The 19568-nt window shown below is 41.9% G+C and overlaps 1 protein-coding gene across 10 annotated transcripts in view; it reads right to left on the reverse strand.

Moving 5' to 3' along the window:
• ncor2 (nuclear receptor corepressor 2) overlaps positions 1-19568 on the reverse strand; it is an 84539-nt gene that overhangs the window by 39583 nt on the left and 25388 nt on the right. For all 10 annotated transcript variants that reach the window (XM_071482291.1, XM_071482295.1, XM_071482294.1 and 7 more), the window contains 4 exons: positions 13151-13333; positions 9027-9140; positions 3784-3840; positions 2944-2996 (listed from right to left, as the gene is read on the reverse strand). In XM_071482291.1, the coding sequence (XP_071338392.1) occupies positions 2944-2996; positions 3784-3840; positions 9027-9140; positions 13151-13333 (407 nt within the window). The remainder of the gene's footprint in view (positions 1-2943; positions 2997-3783; positions 3841-9026; positions 9141-13150; positions 13334-19568) is intronic.

A 19568-nucleotide genomic window follows, 5' to 3' on the forward strand; every position in this document is an offset into this window, starting at 1 on the left:
GCAGATTCAAGAAAACACTCAATTCAGACAACGCTTTGGCTTTCATCACATTTGTCACATAATAAATCCAAGTACACGGTGCTCTCCAGATTCTTAGGTACACATGTTCCCCCTTTTGCACTTTTTCTGCCTCACTTCTCTACCCAATAAATAAACAAAAAAAAGGTGCGCTCGTACAGACACACACACAAACAATGCTTGTCCTTGTATGCCACCGCTCGATAAACTCAAACTTGCTTCTGGGTGAAAAGGACAGCGAGGGGAGCCAAACTTATAAAACTTGTCTGGGCTGGGAACAGCCAGCCACAGTGCTTCAAATAAAGGTCAGGGCCAGTAATCTCCTTAGGCAGCCACTCAGTTTGTCTCTTTCTCTGCTCCAAGACAGAGTTTTATTCCTGACACTTAATCTGTCAGTTGTAAGGTCACGTTCCCCACTGATTAATGTAATCTTATTCTACATTAGTCACTTTGGCTGAGCTGCAGGGTCCCTCGGGTCACAGGCAAGGACAGAAGACGAGGAAGTGGGCTACCCATGGCGTTTGAGTTTGGTGCAAATTGGAAGATAGCATGACAACATTTAGGATCTAGAGTGATAAACACACAGTAAAAGATCCATTCTTCATTTCCCAAACATGTTATCTGCAATAACAAACCCAAGTTAAATCTAAACAGCCTTAACCCCCAACCTACATAAACACTCCCACACACCCACACATACAAACAGACGCAAACTGAGCCAAGCCATTGCAGCAGGACAGATAAATAAAGCCAAATCCAGCTAGATGTTGTGGATGTCTACACATATTGTGCCATATAATGGGTGAGAACTAACTTGGTATGGCAAAAACAGGTTTAATAGATTAAACCCTTTAAAGACAGAGATGGCATTGTCCTCTGGACACCAGATGGCAAAGGGAAAGATTAGCAGCCCTGAACCCCTACGAATGGTTTCCTTTGTCCTGCCCTAAGCCTGTGCCATTTCTGAGATATCAGAGAGCACTGTAATTTGGCATAATACCTCCAAAACATGATGGCTGAAAGATTCATTATACACACACTTGGGACAGATGTTCTGCACTACTACAACTGAGAAAAAGCTCTTCAGAGTACAGAGTTTGATTTTGTCTTTATGGTATTCTGCATTTATCATCAGCTGAGCAGTAATAACACTGTGTGTGCAGGAGATGAAGTGGGTTGGAGACTCAGATGCTGAGCGCTCCACAGAGGACTGGTACTCATCTATCCGGGAAGGGATGAGTGCCAAGGTTATCAAACCGGTTAGCAAAACAAAGGAGTCAATTGTGCTGGCTCAAAGCAACATAGTGGTATTTAATAACACACACGGAGGGAGAGAGGAGAGTTTTCAGTTAATTGCTTTGAGGCAATAATACTGATCAAACGGGGCAGGGATCAAAAGGAGTGAAGACAGAGCAGTGTGTGGCTAAGGGGTCAGATACATCTTGTGGTATGCCACTGTGCCAACGGAGGAGACGAGTTATGATAACCCTCCTACAGCCCTTTGATGTGCCCTCGTGAATTATGGTCCTTAAAAGATTATAGATGCACATAAGCCTTCCTGATAGACACGGCAGGGCCACGCAAAGCTGTGTACTTTCTGCTCCCCTAACTGCAGATACCCACTAAAATTGACATGATTCATCAATCATTCACCTAATGTAACTATGAATGCTGAGAGAGGCAATCTGCTGTTAATATTTCATGTCATAATATCAGAGGCAAAATATGAAATCAATTCTTATTTTAATCCGTTTTCAGAAGCATATTTGTTTTTATAGGTTTGGTTTCACTTGTGTAGCTTTAGCTTGAGCAGCAAAAAGACAAATATGACTTACTGTACCTTTGCATCCGTCTATGCAAGCAATGCTGATTTTTGACCTAAAACCCATTTCTTATGTGACAAGAATATGAATATCACTTATACACAGTTCTACCATCTTGTTAGCTCAGAAGTGGTGACAGCTAACAGACATATTCTGAAGCATACAAAAACAACTTCTGTGATAGAAGCTTACTGCAGCCTTTAATGACACATTCAATGTCCTCACGACAAAATAACAGCTAATGTTCGTACGATTCAGACTTCTCAATCAAAACAATACTTTTATTACACCTTATTCAGGTGCCAAACTCAGGATGAATGAAGGCAAACAATAAACACTACACTTTACACAGAAATTATAGGCATGCAATCAAACAGAACTGACAGTAAGTTAAATAATAGCATTTTCTTAGAATAGCACAGTTTCATTGACAGTGTAAGTCCTTTTCCATAAGGCATTATCATAATTTTTTCACTGTCTGCAGCTGCCCTCGTTACACATGTTTATTCCAGTAAGTTTCATTACTAAGTTCAGATAATGACAATTTCACATCCCTCTCTGAAACGCTATACTTTGCAGTCTGCCAACTGGGGGTGGCAAGTCCCTCTTGCTGAGGTGACAACCACAAAGGGAATTTATTGCTGCTAAGGTCACCAAGTTTTACTTTCTACTGGTCGTAGCTGTAAGTTTACAGAGAATTAAAAAAACAAGGATCTAATCCAACAAGAATTCTCCTGACTGCCTGTCAACCATTTATATTATTTAATGGCTCTAAATGAGCTTAACAGGTTAGGTGAATTTGAGTTTGGTTTACTCTGGTATTTGATTTTCAGGGCCATCGCTATGGCTTTGAATGCATTATTTTAAAAGGATTATATACATTATATACATATATTTACCAACAGATGTTTTGTAGTTAATATATATATATATATATATATATATATATATATATATATATATATATATATATATAACACATAGATATATATAACACATAGATCTGAGGTGAGCTCCTCTATTGATAGTTAAACTCTTCAGCAATTTGTACACTTCAGTGGGTGTATATAAAAAATTTCTTTATATGGAAGCATACACTCACATTTTGATGTTCTCATGGTACTGCTTGGTATCAGAGGGCTGATTGTACAGAGGCTGGAACAGGAGAAGAAACAAGCAGATCAAATTGGATCAGTTATACTTTCAGTTGTGAAACAGATGAAGGTCAAATGACAGACTTTATTTCAACATCTCTTCAATATGATTCTAACTTTGTCACAGATAAATGCAGGATTACAATGTTTGCAGAAATAGTAATCAAATAACATGAATAACTCACAACTCTGACTGACAGAAGCCTAATAACTCAGTGCTTTGTCGGCATCTTGTCTGGACTCTACAGGTAATTCCTTCAACAGAACCAGTGAGTGTTTGTGTGTGAGACTGTTAGATAGATGGAAAGCTAAAACATTAGACAGATAATGTATGTTTGAGAAAATGTATGACAGAAACAAAGAGGTGAAAGAATATTATTGCAATCAAAGGTGTGAATGTGCATCAGGGCCAAAGCCCAAAGTTTGAAAATGTAAGTAAAAAGTGTTGTGCATGTTTGTGTTTCTATTTTCAGTGGGTTTGGGTATAAAGAATCCTTTAGTAATTCATTCTGTTGTTACTCATTGTTCAACATCAATATGTTCAATATTGTTTAATGGAGCTTTGAATACAGAAATCAAATATTTTTACTTCATCATTTTATACCAGTGCTGGGGACATCATGTGTCTCAGAGTTGTTCCTTGTGTCTCCCCAACATCCTTCATCTCTCTAGCCTGAACCTCAATAAAATGCTCCCACATGTCAAGAATGCAAAGACGGGAGAGTGGGAAATAAAAAAGGATAAGACAGACTCAGAAATATGACATAAAAATCAAAGTCTCCACTCACCAGTTCCACCCTGGGTCCCAGTCCCTCCAGTATCCTGTGAGCCTCTTCTGCCTTTTTCTGGTGAGGGAACACAAACAGAAGTAGTACATTAGCAAGCTGGCTGCACCTCTGTCATCACCACGGCAACGCAGTGAGCACGCTCACTTGAACACAGAGGCTACACCACTGCTCGCTGGACGCGCAGAGGGACGGACGGGCTGCTGGATGTATGGATGGATGGATGATTAGATGGGGAGATGGATGCTCTGACTATTATTAGAGCTTTTAGCTCAAGCTGGGCCACAGCTCTCTCTCTCTCCTCTCCCAGAAAAAAAAAAGATTACTCACCTCCCCTGAGCAGAGAGAGAAAGAGCAGGCAGGCAGGAAAGTGGGAGTGGAATAGAAAGTGAGTGGGAGAGAAAGAGCAAAAAAAAAAAAAAAAAAAACCAGGGAAAGGAGGAGAGGGGTGGGGGGCTACAGAGCTTTGGTGCTTATCTCATAAGAGACATCTGATGAAAGACAGAGAGAGATCTCACCTCCTGCTCTCTACCTACAACAATCAGCCTTAAAACAAAACCACCTGGCAGGGACCATAAAGCAAGGAAGGAGAGGTGTTGGGGCATGGAGACGGGCAGCGAAAAACTCCCTTCTATGTCTTTGGATGACCTCTCTGCAGCTCTGCTCCTCCATGCAATTATATTTAGCTCCAGCAGACAAATGTATGTGCAGTGTCCTAGGCTACCCCCCTCAATGTTCGCTCTGCTCTTTTCCTCATTCCACTCTGTACACTCTCTCCGCTCCATCGATCACACAGACCCTGCTTGGTGACACACCGCATGCTCCGCTGCTTTCCATCTCACTTCATTTCCTTCAGTGACCGAGCAGCAAGACCGGCAGGACTGACACATTCGCAGAAAGGATGGAGGTACGGGGAGGGAGAGGGGTGGATGGAGAGGAAGATGTGGGAGAAATTTTAGAGGTGATAACAGAGACACAATCTGCCAATGCGGGTGTGTGCGTGCGTGTGTGTGTGTGTGTGTGTGTGTGTGTGTTAACCTTTATTTTTCACCTCCCACCACGTCATGCTGCTTCCTTGTCCCTTTCACTCTGTCTTCGCTGTGGAGGTAACACAGGAGGTGTTTGGGATCTACTCCTAAGTGTATGCAAGACTCACGCTAACAGACTAGGAGGTAAGACCACAGAGGAGCTCACGCACACAGCTTAACTTGACTAAACACCGGCTTCCAACTGGGTCACCTGTGCGGGAAGCCAAAGTACATGGCTCCAGTTTTAAAAGAGTCTTGTGCCTTTTCTCTACATCGTCATGAGGCAAAAGGAAGAACTGATGATTCACATTTGCAGATATTAAAACATGTCATCCAAATGCAAATGCAGTACCATGATGCTATTATTCTTCCTTCAGTCGTTTTGCATTGATCTTCTTTTTGTCCCCTCACTCCTGTTGCTTCCTCACCAGTGAGTAGGTGTAACAGGCTGCAGAGTATTGCCTCAGAGAGCCTGCTCACTACAGGAGCAGTTAATGAGCAGCAATTATTAAAAGCAGCCTTTCATCCTCAGGGAGTAGGGAGGCTCAAGGATTTCTCTTCATTTCCCGGCCGCGATTCTTTCAGCAAATTTTGAAAAAAAGGCTGAATGATACTGACCTGAAAACTCTGGAATATGGCTTCACATTAAATACTAGAAAGGGCAAACTTAGCAACCAAGAGAGGGGGGTGGATAGGATGCAATATTTCCTTTTCTCTAAAAGTGTGTTCAATTACACCGACACACACACACACACACACACAACCACATCACAAGACCGAAGTACAGAGGCTGCTCCATGACTTTAATCATGCCCCCTCCCTGTGGTAGCACACAGGACTGCTGCTCTGGAAGTGGCAGCACGAGCTGTAAACCATAGCTGTTGTACGGTTGTACATGCTGCCTGCTGTCAACAAGACATTTCCCAGCAGATTACATGGTCCCTTAAATGAAATGTTCAGCATGAACTTGGGACAAACCTATGAAAATAACACTGTCTGTGACTAAAATCACAACACTACAAACCTTTTGAACATTGCATAAAGGGAAAAACAGAGAGAGAGAAACAGAGAAAACAGAGAGGCAAACAAAGAGAGAGAGCTCTTTAAGGGCATCTTAATACGGCACAGACATGCGGATTTAGCATAGCTCAACAGAATTATAATAATGCAGTCTCAGTGGGGCTGTCTTTTCTTGTGTTCGTGTCCACGACTGCTATGTCCCAAATATGAGAGGAGTGAACTTGAGTTGAGCCGTCCCCGGGGTTTGACAATGGGCTGTCAGTAGAAATGCGGCTGTAACCCTGTCTGAGAGAGCTGGTGACACTGAGCCCAGAGGGGACAGATGACACCGCAGTGACACCAGCTCAAAAAGGCAAGCTGAAGCTGAAGTAATTATACTCAGGTGCTTAAACACACATATACCAATATATACACGCACCACGGGCCTGACGTGTAACATTAAGCTTTAATGTAACGCCCTGTTTACACATACCTTCTTCATGTGCCTTGGACAGATTGGATAGCTAACTGATGTTAAAAAAAAAACAGGATTAAATACATTCAACAAACGTTCGAAACAGGTGCTGAAAAGGTGTAAAATGCCACCACCTCTCCATGATGCATACCTAGATTTTACTCCTCCAAAATCCTATTGAGGTGTCCCATTTTCATCCATTGCTATAATCACGTTTGTATGCTCTTACTTGTACACTTGTATCTTGATTTGTGTGAAATAAAATGAATTGAAAGCCATTTACATGGTCTGTCCCGGCGACAACAGAGGCTGAAGTGACACTGAAATCAATAGCAAAACCGCTCCAGACAGAAAACAGTCATAGCTTTTGATAGTTTCATGATACAGGCAACCACTAAATTACCTGTGTGGGTGGCAGAGCAGTGAGCTGTATTTGGAGAGCGAGAGGCTTTTGTGTCATTCACAGACCAAGTAATCTCTGCGTTTGTTTCAGATTATGAACAGTTGTTAGCTAACTAGCAGAGATGTTGTTGTGTAAGACGGGTAAATTAGGGCTGTCAAAGTTAATGCGATAATAACTAGTTCATGCAAATTCTTTTTAACGCCACTAATTTTTTTGATGCACGATTAACACACGCACATTTTGTGATTATGACCTTCAGCCCGCCCCCTGTAGTTCGGGAAATCAGGAAGCGACGCAGCAGTAACATTGCGGATGGCAGCAGAAACAAACCCTCTCCAGCAGAAATGGATTAAGAAAAGGGTCTTTTGAACAGCAAGTTCAGCTTCAAAGCCTGCATGCAGTACCTTGGAGGTTATTCTGGAGAATATTCTGGACGGTATTTGTCATTGTTTTGGATTGTTGCTATAATAATAAATATTCATTTGCATGAAGCAAGCATATTTGTCCACGCCCATGTTGATGAGAGTATTAAAAACTTGAAAAATATCCCGTTAAGGTACATTTAGAACAGATTTTAAAAATGTGCGATTAATTTGTGGTTAATCACGAGTTACCTATGGACAAGCATGCGATTGACATCCCTAGTGTAAATGGGACCTAGGTAATGGTAATCATTAAGGGATCAATAAATAATAAATGTTACAGTAACTAAAACAATGAATATGGATATAAGTGGATGAGTAAATGCTATGTTGTCACTGTTGCAAAGTAGAGTGAGAGAGCGCGAGGTTAGGGGGGCAGGCAGTAGGCCAGAGTACATCCTGCCAGTCAGAGGGAAGTGGAAAGTGTTACAGAGGTCAGGCTACATGGTGGAGTAAGCTATGAGTCATTCTTAAACCAGCCTTTCAGATGAGTCTTGAGCAATCTGCTGCTGTATGAAAGTGCTGTGATTTAGCTGTGCCTGATGACCACAAGGGAGCGAGTCACGAAGGACACTCCCTGTGCTGTGGTGTCCCCTTTAAAAGGCCTTCTCGGGGCATTTTGGTGATTATCTGGGGGCATCTGTGCAGGTTAGAGCAAAGTGTCACCACACTATTCCAAGAACTGTGAAGGATTTAGCCTCTTTCTCAATGACACTTAAGCAGGGTGCAAGCTTGCTTGCCAAGGGATTTCGAACTAGCTTCTCCACTTGTATTTTCTCTACACTGCTTTTGTCATCCTATGAAAATGATTTGCCTTGAATGTGTCAGAGAAGCTGTTCAAAACATTCAAGAGACATTTTCCTCTGAACAGTGGAGTTTTAAGATTATTACTTGTGTCCCATAGGGGGTTTGTTCAAAGAGGTTAAATGTGGGGTGTGAGACAGCGTGAGGGGAGTTCCCTGCCTCAAATGCCAATTCCAATAAAAAGGAGACTTGTGCATTTCACCACTAGGGGGGCTGAGAGCGCTGAGAATCACTCCATTATAGAGGTAATCTTCTGCCCAGAGCACCATTGCATGCAATGATTGCTGTGACTAGGACCAACCTAACTCTTCCAAACAGGTTAATATGACCTTCCAGGTGCCCTGCTTTTCTGTTCTTGAAAGAATGACTATGTTGCTATACCTGTACAGATGATCAAAGACAAAGTATTGTGTCAGTGTTTGTTCCTGACACCTTGTAGGGTGTGCATTTGTAAGTCTGTGATTCATCGTCCCTGCTATGCTGACCTTTAGTAGCTTACTCTGTTAGGCAAGAGTTCTGCCTTGCCTGAGAGGAAAGAGTGGGAGACTGAGGTAGGAGATGAACACATTGTGACACAATCTGCTTTTGTTGATGAGGCTTTCTGAGGATTACATCAAACAAGGTCGACAAAAATGACAGATCTCCAAGAAAAACAAATAGGAGTCTCTTCAAAGCGTCAGTACTTTGTTCACTATTATATACACGTCAAGACTTTTACACTTTGTCTGATGTTTATGAAATGTGATGACAGAAACACACAACATGTGGCTCCACTCATGGTAAAATTAGGAACTTTGTGGTTTGTTCAAAAAAGGCACACCTGCTGGGCCCACTAATTTACCTTACAGGCTCTGTGAGGTAATCTCCCCGTCCCTGACATGGGGAAAAAATAACCATACCAGGTACCGGAGAGGATTCAGAGACAGGCTTAGCTTAATTTGTTATCTTGCATCAGCCCAGTGAAACAGCACTGAACCATGGGTTCAATTCACTTGTGGTAATGAATACACTGCATATGTGATCAAATAAAACAAAATTTAAAAGCAAGGACATTTTGACTGGTGGGCTTGTGAGTATTTGCTGTGTGTGTATGTGCATGTGTGTATTCTACTGACCCTGTTCTCATCGTAGATGATCTGCACCAAGCTGCGGTGCTTGGCCTCGCTGGGTGGCGGTGAGATGGGCCGCTCTGGCTCATGAGGCTTTGCAGCCTCCTCCTCCAGCTGTTGCTGTAATACACACAAAAACATAAATGTCGGTTACCACTTGGAGGGCCCTGATCTACCAGGAAGACCTGTGGCTCACCAGTTCCTGTTGCAAGGTTCAAGACTGTGCATTAGAGCAACCGTCCCACCCCCAGCTCTCCAGCAGGGACTACACTAACTGTCCTATTAGCTGTAATAGCTATTAACTCCCCAGGGCCTAGTTAATCAAAGAGTTACCACAACAGCCTGTAAACAAAGCCAGTGCATGCTGTGCGGGTAGAACATCCAACATATATATGAGTGAGTGAGTGAGTGAGTGAGTGAGTGAGTGAGTGAGTGAGTGAGTGAGTGAGTGAGAGAGAGAGAGAGAGAGAGAGAGAGAGAGAGAGAGAGAGAGAGAGAGAGAGAGAGAGAGAGAGAGAGAGAGAGAGAGAGAGAAATTAAGGGAGGGGAAATGTGGGAAATTAACACCGGACAAATACTGGAAAACAGCAGAGTTCCTCCACCTTACTAGTCACTCTGGCTTATAACCAACCACAACTTCGAGGTACTGTCTACTGTGAATAGTGAACAAAGCACAGAAACAGACAGCAAGTAAGAATTTGGGGGTAGTCAGAGAACTAAAATAGAGAAACTTGTAGGGACCCATCAACCTTTATGCTGCACTGCCAGTCATGTAGAGTTCAGTCAGTGCTTCTTTGTCCCTCACTCATCCCTAGGTGGTGTACAGAGAGGGAAGTGGGGAAACCTGTTCTGACATTCAGAAAGAGCCTGAATAGCACATTGATACAATAGCAGTGTTTGGCTCCAATATCCCATTTACATTTAGATGGTTCTTGCACCTTTGGCAGATTGGATAGCTATCAGAAACTAACAAAGCCATGTGTAATTACAAGCAAGAAGCCTGAGAGAGGGACGACCATCTGACTGCACAAACTATCCAGATGTTAAAAAGGAGTAAATGGACCAGTCAGCATCATTAATCCTCCCACACTTAACTATGTCAATAAGCAGCAGGTGGAAGCACCAACTCCCTTCCGCCTGTGATAATGGCAGGTGGTAATGAGACAGAAAGTCTTTATACAGTTAAATAATTCATACATTGAATTTTCCTGAGTCACACAGAAAGTAGCATTTCCAACACATTCACACACATAATGAGGTGCTGTATGTAGGATGTGTCATATGAGCAAAACGTTTGTCTTGTCAACAACTTAGCAGTGCAACTCTTTTTGGGTGTCTGTCTAAGTTACTTGTTAGCGATACAGCTAAACTGTTTTAGCACCATCCAGTTTAACCTTGGTCTTCTTCCCCATCATACAAAATACTGATGTGAATTAAATCATATCTGAATTTCATCTGAACTTCAAAAAGTACAAAAACAGAAAATGGGCCTTGTTATCTGAAAAGCAATTTATATATCTGGTTAAAAACCTTTTATTAGAAGATATAATTGAAAAATCAAAAATCAAAAGCACCCAAATCAAAATCTATCTACATTTTAGCTTCATGTCAATATCACAATTTTAAATCCCACAGGCCCAATTCAAAGACCATAAAGAGATGTTCTCCCTTCTGTTAAAGGGAAGAACACCAAAAACATGTTTTTGTCTATTTAAGCAAATATGTTTCAGCCACTAACTTTGACAAACATCACAAAACTATCAGCAAAAATAACTGTTGACTCAAGCCAAAGCATAAAGACCCTGTGATATTAAAAGTAAAACAAAATTTTCTGCAAAATGTTTGGACACAGTCTGTGTTGTGCAGGCTGTGAGCTGGAGACAGAAGTAGACTCTATCCAGCTTCTAACTAGCTATCTGGAGGCCAAGGCCTAGTGTCGCCAGTGTGATGTACAGTTAAGTCAGCCCCCTACAGCCACCCTGCCCCCCCCCGCTCCTACTCCTCCCTCTCATCTCCTGTCAGGGGCTTCAGAAGGGGAAAGAAGGCCTCCAGAGGATCCACATGAGAGCAGAGCAAGATGGATCATCATGTGCCATGATAGGCCTGGATAAGCATCTGGTGAGGGAAACACAGACATTCCCATGGAGACCCCCCACCCTCCCCCTCTTCCCGTTCCAAACCCACCACAGAGTAAAATAAAATAAACCAGCCATCCTGAGCTTGGCTGACACGACACAGGCTGGCGGTAACCTAAGACCCAAGCCCCACCCATCCTCTACCTCTGCCAGGACTCTTTAAATAAAGTTTTACCATGGCACTTAATTAGTCCAGATGTTTTAATGCTTGAAGAGAGTTGGACTGTAAAAAAATATCCATAAAAACACTTGATTTATGGTTGTAAGCAGAAGAGCTGAGCCTCTCAATCATTCAGAATTTTCAACTCCAAGGTTGGAGTACGATTTTATTTTGGTTCCTGTTGCAATTTGGCAAAAGACCCAGATTCATGAAAGACTAAATCTTTTCTATTAACAAACACTCAGATAGCAGGCTTCTTATTTTCATCCGACAGCCATGTACTTCAGCAGGTGTAATGTTGCTGTAGGTAGATTTTATCAGCTGTACCTAATCCATGTTAGCCTGGGACTTGGAAAAGTATTAGTAAATTATTTGGAGGCCATTCTAAACTAATGGAGATTTTCCATCTAAATAATTTCAGTTAGATTCTCCTACTACAATGTTTAAACTTATCATAATCAGTACTTTAAGTCTGTCACATCAAAAGCTATGAACCTCCTGTGGAGTAGCTTGTCAGACTGGAAAACCAGTGTTAGCACAAGCTGCTACAGTGGAGAGTTGTGAGCAGTATAATAAAAAGATCAAGAGCCATTTCATCAGCTTTCACACTATCAGATAAAACTGATGGCACCTATCTGTCATCAATAAATTAAACTAATGTTATCATTTGTTTGTAATAACCGAGTGTACTGAACAGTATAACAGCATGCAGGGTGGAGGAGGGACCTGAGTGGAAAAGAGTGAGCTTGACTACACAGTTTCTCCACTGCACATGGCAGTCGGCCAGAAAGGAGACAGTGTGGCAGGGATATGAGTGGTTTAGCAGTCAAAAAAACCTCCACCATAATCCTCCTCCTCCCCCGGGGAAGCTGTTATTTATAGCCTTATATATTTTTAACCTACTTTTCTCCTAAATAAAAAGCCAAAGAGAAGAGAAGAGAAGTGGGAATGCAGCTGCCTGGAGGAGTGCGTGTACAGAATCGTGGTACACTGAGTGAGAAACAGCTACAAGCTTGAATGCAGCGATTACAACACAGCAAAGGCTGTTTAAGACTTTATTGCAGCAATGCCAACTATAGCCTGGCAGGGAGAGCCACACTGGAACGCTGCACATGAACATTTCAAACACGCTAAACGCTGCCACTAAGAAAATGTAACAAGGACGTCAGCACTGGCAAAGACTTCCACATCTACAAGCATGACGAACAAACACTTAGGTACCTGATCATGCTTTTAGGCATACTCACTCGTCTGCCTGCTCAAAATGCACATGAATGACATCACACTGTGTACACTCCACTTTCTTCACTGTCACATATCAGCTCTTCTTACCAGTTGTGCACAAAATAACACCATTACAAATGACTTTTAAGTACCTAAACACCATTTCAAAAAATTTGGGTCATATTCAGCTGCACACCAAAATGTACATGCCTTCCTAGATTGCCTTCTAGGAAGGTCACGTGTACCACAAAAAACATTTTTACCACTTTCCTGTCACAAAGTGAACAAAAAATGTAATACACTTGCAGATGACAGATTAAATATACTTATTATTCATCCTGTTTTTCAGTGGATGGATATATTTGTATTTTGTAGTTTGCGAAGCTACTTCTGCTGCATATGTCATATGTTCCCACCAAAAATCCATCTAGTGCTGCAGTGGTGCTAGGTGCTACAGGTTAACAGAAATCCACAGCAGGACAACCGAGACTCCTCAACAAAAATCACAGAGATAAACAGGAAAAAATGAGACGACATCAGTCTGCAATCTCTACACACAAAGCAAGCCAATATGATCTCAAATTTACGACCAGAGCTAGAGGTGTGCAGACCTGTTTCTTGCGAAGCTTGCTGATCTGCTGCTCAACCATGGTGATCTCCCTGTCCACACGGTCCATGTTCTGGATGAGCTCCTCCTTGGAGAAGCGAGCCGGCACAAGATCCAAGTCGGGGTCCATCTGGACCGGGCTCACGGGGGAGATGGGTTCCAGCTTCCCCATGGCACTCCCACGCTCCTACAGACATGCAACAGAGAAAAGCATGGTTAGATGTTAAAGATGTACATAATATTATGGGTGTCCTGAGTGTTTTCAATTTTACACTCAGTCAAAAGTCAAACACAATAAATTAATTTAATTTGAATCTGAAGTGAGAGGGGGGAATGAGGACGGAGGAATATTTCTAAAGGAATTTCATGAGGTAAGACATGTCTACACTATGTTTGGATTAAACTGATTGTAGACTGAAAGTCATTGTAACCACAGCTATCTGACAAACAACACAGCATAAAGACCCTCTTGATATGTCTTGACCCTCACCGATAAAAGTTTTCATTTCTTCTCTTTCCTTTTGAAAGCATCCCTGTGTTCTTCTGATTGCAAGGTCTGGAGGTTACTTTATAAGAAATCATCCAAACATAGTCTGTGTATCCTTTGGGAAGGTAACACACACACACACACCAGTAATTAAGTCCTCTGGGTAATGAAAGCAAGTGTAGTGTCTCAGTGTCACTAAACCACACTAATGAATATGAGGTCACAGCCTCCCTCACTAGGATTGTGCACCAGAGTGCTGGCGGCTGGCTCTGCTTAAGAGACTGTTTGAAATATGAAAGACTCTGTTTCAAGGTGTAGAGGCAAAATCTGAAGGGTTGTACCCTGTGTGAGCAGATCAAATTTGGGACGTGCTTATTAGCCATGTCCTCTGGCAGAAAAATGGAAATGGTGCGTGTCTGACACTCAAACAATACACAGTGCGGCTCATCAAATGAGCAGTCGTACAGATGAGAGAGAGGAGATTCATTAAACGACAGTAGCAAACTCCTGAGTGAATGTAGCCTCTGTGCATTGTCATTCAACACACATTTTCCAGTCAGGTGCCACTAAACCACAGCACAGGGGGATGGTGTGATGAGATGACGTAAATAAAAGAGCCCAGTCAAACCTCAAACAAACAAAAACTATGTGGAAGCCTGATGTAAACATGGCCTTTCTGTTTGTTTCATGCATTAAACTGAGGAGTGTGACTGTTAGTCTACGCAGATCTGCCGCAGTTTTCAGTCTCTACATTCAAGCAGAGGGTTGAGTGGACGGTTAAGTCACACATCACATCAAAACTTCTTCTCCTTAATCAAGCATAACAAAAATATTACAATACTTTGACTTTGTTATTTTTTTCTATGTGCAAATTAAAAATGTGCATTAAAAACAGGTGCACTAAAAAAAAAAATAAAACAGGAAAAAACAATTAACAATTTTTATCAAATTACCAATTACTTATCTGCCCATTTAATCAACTAATTGTTTATGCTCTAATTAAGATGACCAGGGTTCATTTCAATTCATCCCTGGCACATTTGTTGTGCTTCAGGGAGTTGTGGTTGAAAGCAATCAGATTCTTCTTGGAGAATACATGTGTTGAAAGCCCCCCCCCCCCCCCCCCCCCCCCCCAAAAAAAATAAATTACACCAGTGCAACATCAGACAAGACAACTTTTTCTTTTCAGTCATCAACAGTTCAGTTCCTGAAGAAAGTAACCTGAATGATTGTCTTCTATTGCACCCCTTACAAGGCATATTTGTCTTTCCAAAGTGACTGCTGTTCTCCACACATGAATATGATTTTAACTTTAGCCTGTCAGGCCTCCTGATGTCTCCCACGCAGTTTGATGAGGTGTTCTGGACCACATACACATTCATGTGCTGCCTTCGAAAGCTCACGCTTGAAGCCAATTCTCAGTAATCCGTTCACATGCAAAGCAAGAGTGGAAACCGTGTTGCTGTTACATGCACCAGTTTATATAACAGCAACACACACAGACACAAATGGTAAGAGAGGGCCCACTTGCTCTGCAGGGGTAGCGTCTATTTGTGATAAGTGTGTGTGTGTGTGTTCCTGCTTTTTGTATGTACTGTATGTGAGCATTCCACAGTTACATCCTCCATAAATGATCCAGCTTTGGTTTTGTTTTGCGTTATTTTTAAATGTCTGAAATGAAGATTATGTAAATGGGCCAATCTGGACTAGGCAGCCTGCATGACAGCCCCATAGATGTGCTGTGATTGAAAATGTCAGCGCTGTTGATGTTAAAGGGCTGTCCTAGATCAAGAAGCCCAATGTTGCCAAAGTCATTTAGTCACAAAAAAAAAAATCATCACGCATAAATATAAAAAAGGAAAAACGAAAAGAGCTCCTTGGATGGCTTGATTTGTCTAAAACAACGTCCTTCCTGGCCTGTGTTACAGGTGAGCATGCCAGGCATTTATCTCAGGCAACAAATTTATGGTGATGTAAAACCAGATATTACACAACATGGATGCATGGTCACCACAGTCACAAGAGGGACATCACATGTTCAACAGTACGGGGTTTTTTTTTTTCTTATATATAGATCTTGAATTCCTGTCATTTTTGCCTCTGGACTTTGTTTTAACTCACTTTGTTCTGCTGCACACTCTGTTTAGAGAGAGTTTAACCAGCAGAGATTTTATGGAATAATTAAACTATCAAGACAAAAGTAGTCTACTCTCTCCAGGACTGGATTTTTCCCTGTGGTCTTGTGCCCTACACTGTCCTCTGTACATGTCAGCAGTGCAGCAGCCCATCAACAGCTACTACACCTGTGACATGGTGTGAAAAGGTCACAGGCCGATAGCTAAGCCCTCGGCCCAGCGCAGCTTACAGCTTATATGCCCTTGGCAACCCCAGTCACATTTAGAACATTCCCCTGCATGATGTCTAAGGCTGTGCATGCATCAGGTTTTATTTAAATTACCTCTGGGCGTTGTAGCGTGTCTGTGTGAATGTGTTCTGTTTAGTGAGCACCAGCCCGTGTGACTGAGTCACGTAGGCTGAAGTGTATGTTTTCCAGACGACAGTTGAATAAAGCCGTATACATCCTGACTTCAACCTCTTGTTCACAGTGGTGACAGTGGTGTGGACATGTAGGCCACACTTATGTGAAGAACACAGCAGCAGGTGCACGAAGCTAGTGAACCTGGGCTGACTGAAGAAAGAGTTCCTTCCTGAATCTCATGAGAAAATGTTAAACAATATAAACAAGAGCTAAAGCAAACACAGAAAGGAGTAAAAGTCGTCTCAGTAAGGCTCCAACATCTTAACAAGGTTGAGATTCAAAGCTAAATGAAAATCTTTAAAATGCAAGAAAACCTCAGGCGTGTAAGTTGTGTGGGCGGCCTTGCTTTGAACTTGGACCGTCATCAACAACAGACCTTATTTATTATTTATGCTTTGTTCCTTGAGCCAAAGACAAAAAAGATTGTAATTTATGTCTTGTAAAGTTCTTCACTGTGGACTACTGCTGCTCCATGGGTGTTGCCTTTAATGCAGGGCTGCAACTATCAAATATTTTCAGAAATCTGTCATCATTATTACAATAATTCCAAGTAATCAGACAGGATACATGTACCGGTACATAAGAGGATGGGGAAAACCAATGGGTCAAGCAACTCTTTAAAAGTGTCTTTAAAATAATGACTGCCTTACTAGTACAAAAATAACTATATATAATTTTTTTTTCTGTTATAATTTATTTACATTTGTGTAAAGTAAGTGGTAAGTGGTCGTAAGTAATGAAACTATCTACGTGGCTCAAGTCTCCCTAAACTGCTGCAATACACAGCTGGTTTCAGTGGCACAGTACATCTCACAGCCGCTCTGCGCTCTGATAAACACAGGCACAAAAACCAAAACACTGGAGGATCCTTCTTATCACTCTCTGGATGTAGATAGTCTTGTTCAGGCCAGTGTCTTCTGACTAGTGACATGTTTTGTCCCTGATCACTGAACATCCTGTGCAAATAAGGTCATCAGCCCAGATACACAGCTGGTGCTATTGTGACTGGAAATATAAAGCAAACATTGATTTGCCAGACACATCAAGTAAAAAGGCAAAGGGCTGGTGGGAGGTGTTCAGGAGATTATGTATAAAACATGCAACTGTAGGCATGTGTGTAACACTGGAACTACAAGGCACTTAACGGTAATAATACAGCAGTCCACAGCAGTAATGTCTGGCAGTCAGTGTTAATAAAAACGCCAGTCTACACTTCACTGCTCAACCACTGAATTACACTGAACTGTATTACTTCAGTACCAAATGAAGTTCTGTTTTAAGGTGAATAAGTGTGTGAAAATGGTCCAGAAAAAAGCTTAAAATTGTAACATGAGTTTAAATTATTTTGTCACAGATACACTCTACGTTCTCAAGGTCAAGACTGAATCTCCACGCTCAAGTGTCTGTGTCTGTCTCTCTCTCTGTGTCTGTCTCTCTCTCTCTCTCTGTGTGTCTCTCTCTCTCTCTCTGTGTGTCTCTCTCTCTCTCTCTCTCTCTGTGTGTCTCTCTCTCTCTCTCTCTGTGTGTCTCTGTGTCTCTCTCTCTGTGTGTCTCTCTCTCTCTCTCTCTCTCTCTCTCTGTGTGTGTCTCTCTCTCTCTCTCTCTCTCTCTCTGTGTGTCTCTGTGTGTCTCTCTCTCTCTCTCTCTCTCTCTCTCTCTCTCTCTCTCTCTCTCTCTCTCTCTCTCTCTCTCTCTCTCTCTCTCTCTCTCTCTCTCTCTCTCTCTCTCTCTCTCTCTCTCTCTCTCTCTCTCTCTCTCTGTGTGTGTGTGTGTGTGTGTGTGTAATCACATTCACACATCAATACCAGTAATTTAATGTCTATCTTGAGAAAAGACACCTGATCTCCTAAACCAGGCAAGTGTCTGACCAGCATTCGACCCAAGCTGAGGGGAGGGGGTGTGAATACAGCCCACCCAATACTGGATTTTTGAGCCGATACCAATATCAATATCTGATAACAATACATCAGCCGGCTTACTTAAGAACCTAATATAAATAAACATTTTTGATTAGGACTCTTCAACCCAAGTTATTTAAGAATAGTGGCCAACACATACTGAGTGTTACCATTAAAAAAATACATCTTTCAGCTCTCTCTGGTGTCAGACAATGTAAAGGCAACAATGTTGTAAAACTAACTCTGGAATTTCTGTTCTACAGTGTCTTGCAATTCATTGCCAACATACACACTGATACCAATATATCTGCGACAACCTAATATTGACAGTTACTGCATATCACTTATCACTACGTTGCAGATACTCATTCAGACCCGCTGCCAACACATTTGTCCAGCATTACTGTTTTGGTTTGAAGGGGACATTAGTCGGCTTTGTCACATATAGATTTTTAAATATCCCATGGCACCAGCAGCACTCCTCACTCTTTGAGCTTATATGGTAAGAATGATATGCATAGAAATTTTGTGAGAGCCCCCTTGTCTCTCTTTCTAAATCTGATCTTCCATCTTATTTTCTTTTTACCACAATTTCAGGATGACTGCATAATGGTGTTCAGTAGCAACATGTTGCTTTTGTTTCTCTGACTCACTGTCCATGTGAGTCATGATGCAAACTTCAGCTTTGTCTGATACTACTGGCCTACTCTTGCCTACTTTTCCTGTTTGTCTTTGTCTCCTCCTCCTCCTCCCTTTCCTTTTCCCCCTTTATCTGTGCCTCTCTACACTTTCTCCACCTCCCATCTCTCGCTCTATCCCACTATCATATGGGATCTTGCTCCATGCAGTGATTGCATCTGACATGACTTATATAATGGTTTTACAGCCCAAGCTCCTCTGAAGGGAATTACTGGCATTCCTGAATATCTGCCTGCTAGCTTAAGAGTCAATGTTTTTTGTTTTTTTAAACTGTACCTTCTGTTATTGGTGTATCTATTTACCATTCCTTGGCTGTCTGCCTCCCCTGGCAGTTTGAAGCTCTCTGTGTAATGTCAGGAACACCTCCCCATCAGCGGTTCTACACAGCAAGCAAGTCGTTTTGATGTGCAGTTCACACAGTTTCTTCCTTGCTCTTTTGAAATCTAGGTCAGCTCTATTATTTATTAATTGTTTCACAACTCCCTTAGTCTTCCCACTGCTGCTCACAGAGCTCCAGCTCCTACAATACAGAATCGCCGACGTGTCTAATAATATCCTCTGTGGCTCTGAAGCACTGGGATTAATCCAAAAAACACAAGATCTCCAGAATGCAGTCGTAACATTTTTGATGAGGAGTATCCACATTATGAATCAGAATTTATCAAACCCTCGGAGGCCCTAACCATGATTTTCAAAATAATAATGTATTTCTAACATTAAAGTATATCTTTAAAATGATTGTGAAAATAGACAGCTTGTTATATGATCATATTTCTGAACACATCAGTTATTTCTCTCT

This window comes from Trachinotus anak, unplaced genomic scaffold (genome assembly GCF_046630095.1).
Source record: "Trachinotus anak isolate AG129_WGS33_773 ecotype Australia unplaced genomic scaffold, CSIRO_AGI_Tana_v1 ptg000008l, whole genome shotgun sequence".
Taxonomy (NCBI): domain Eukaryota; kingdom Metazoa; phylum Chordata; class Actinopteri; order Carangiformes; family Carangidae; genus Trachinotus; species Trachinotus anak.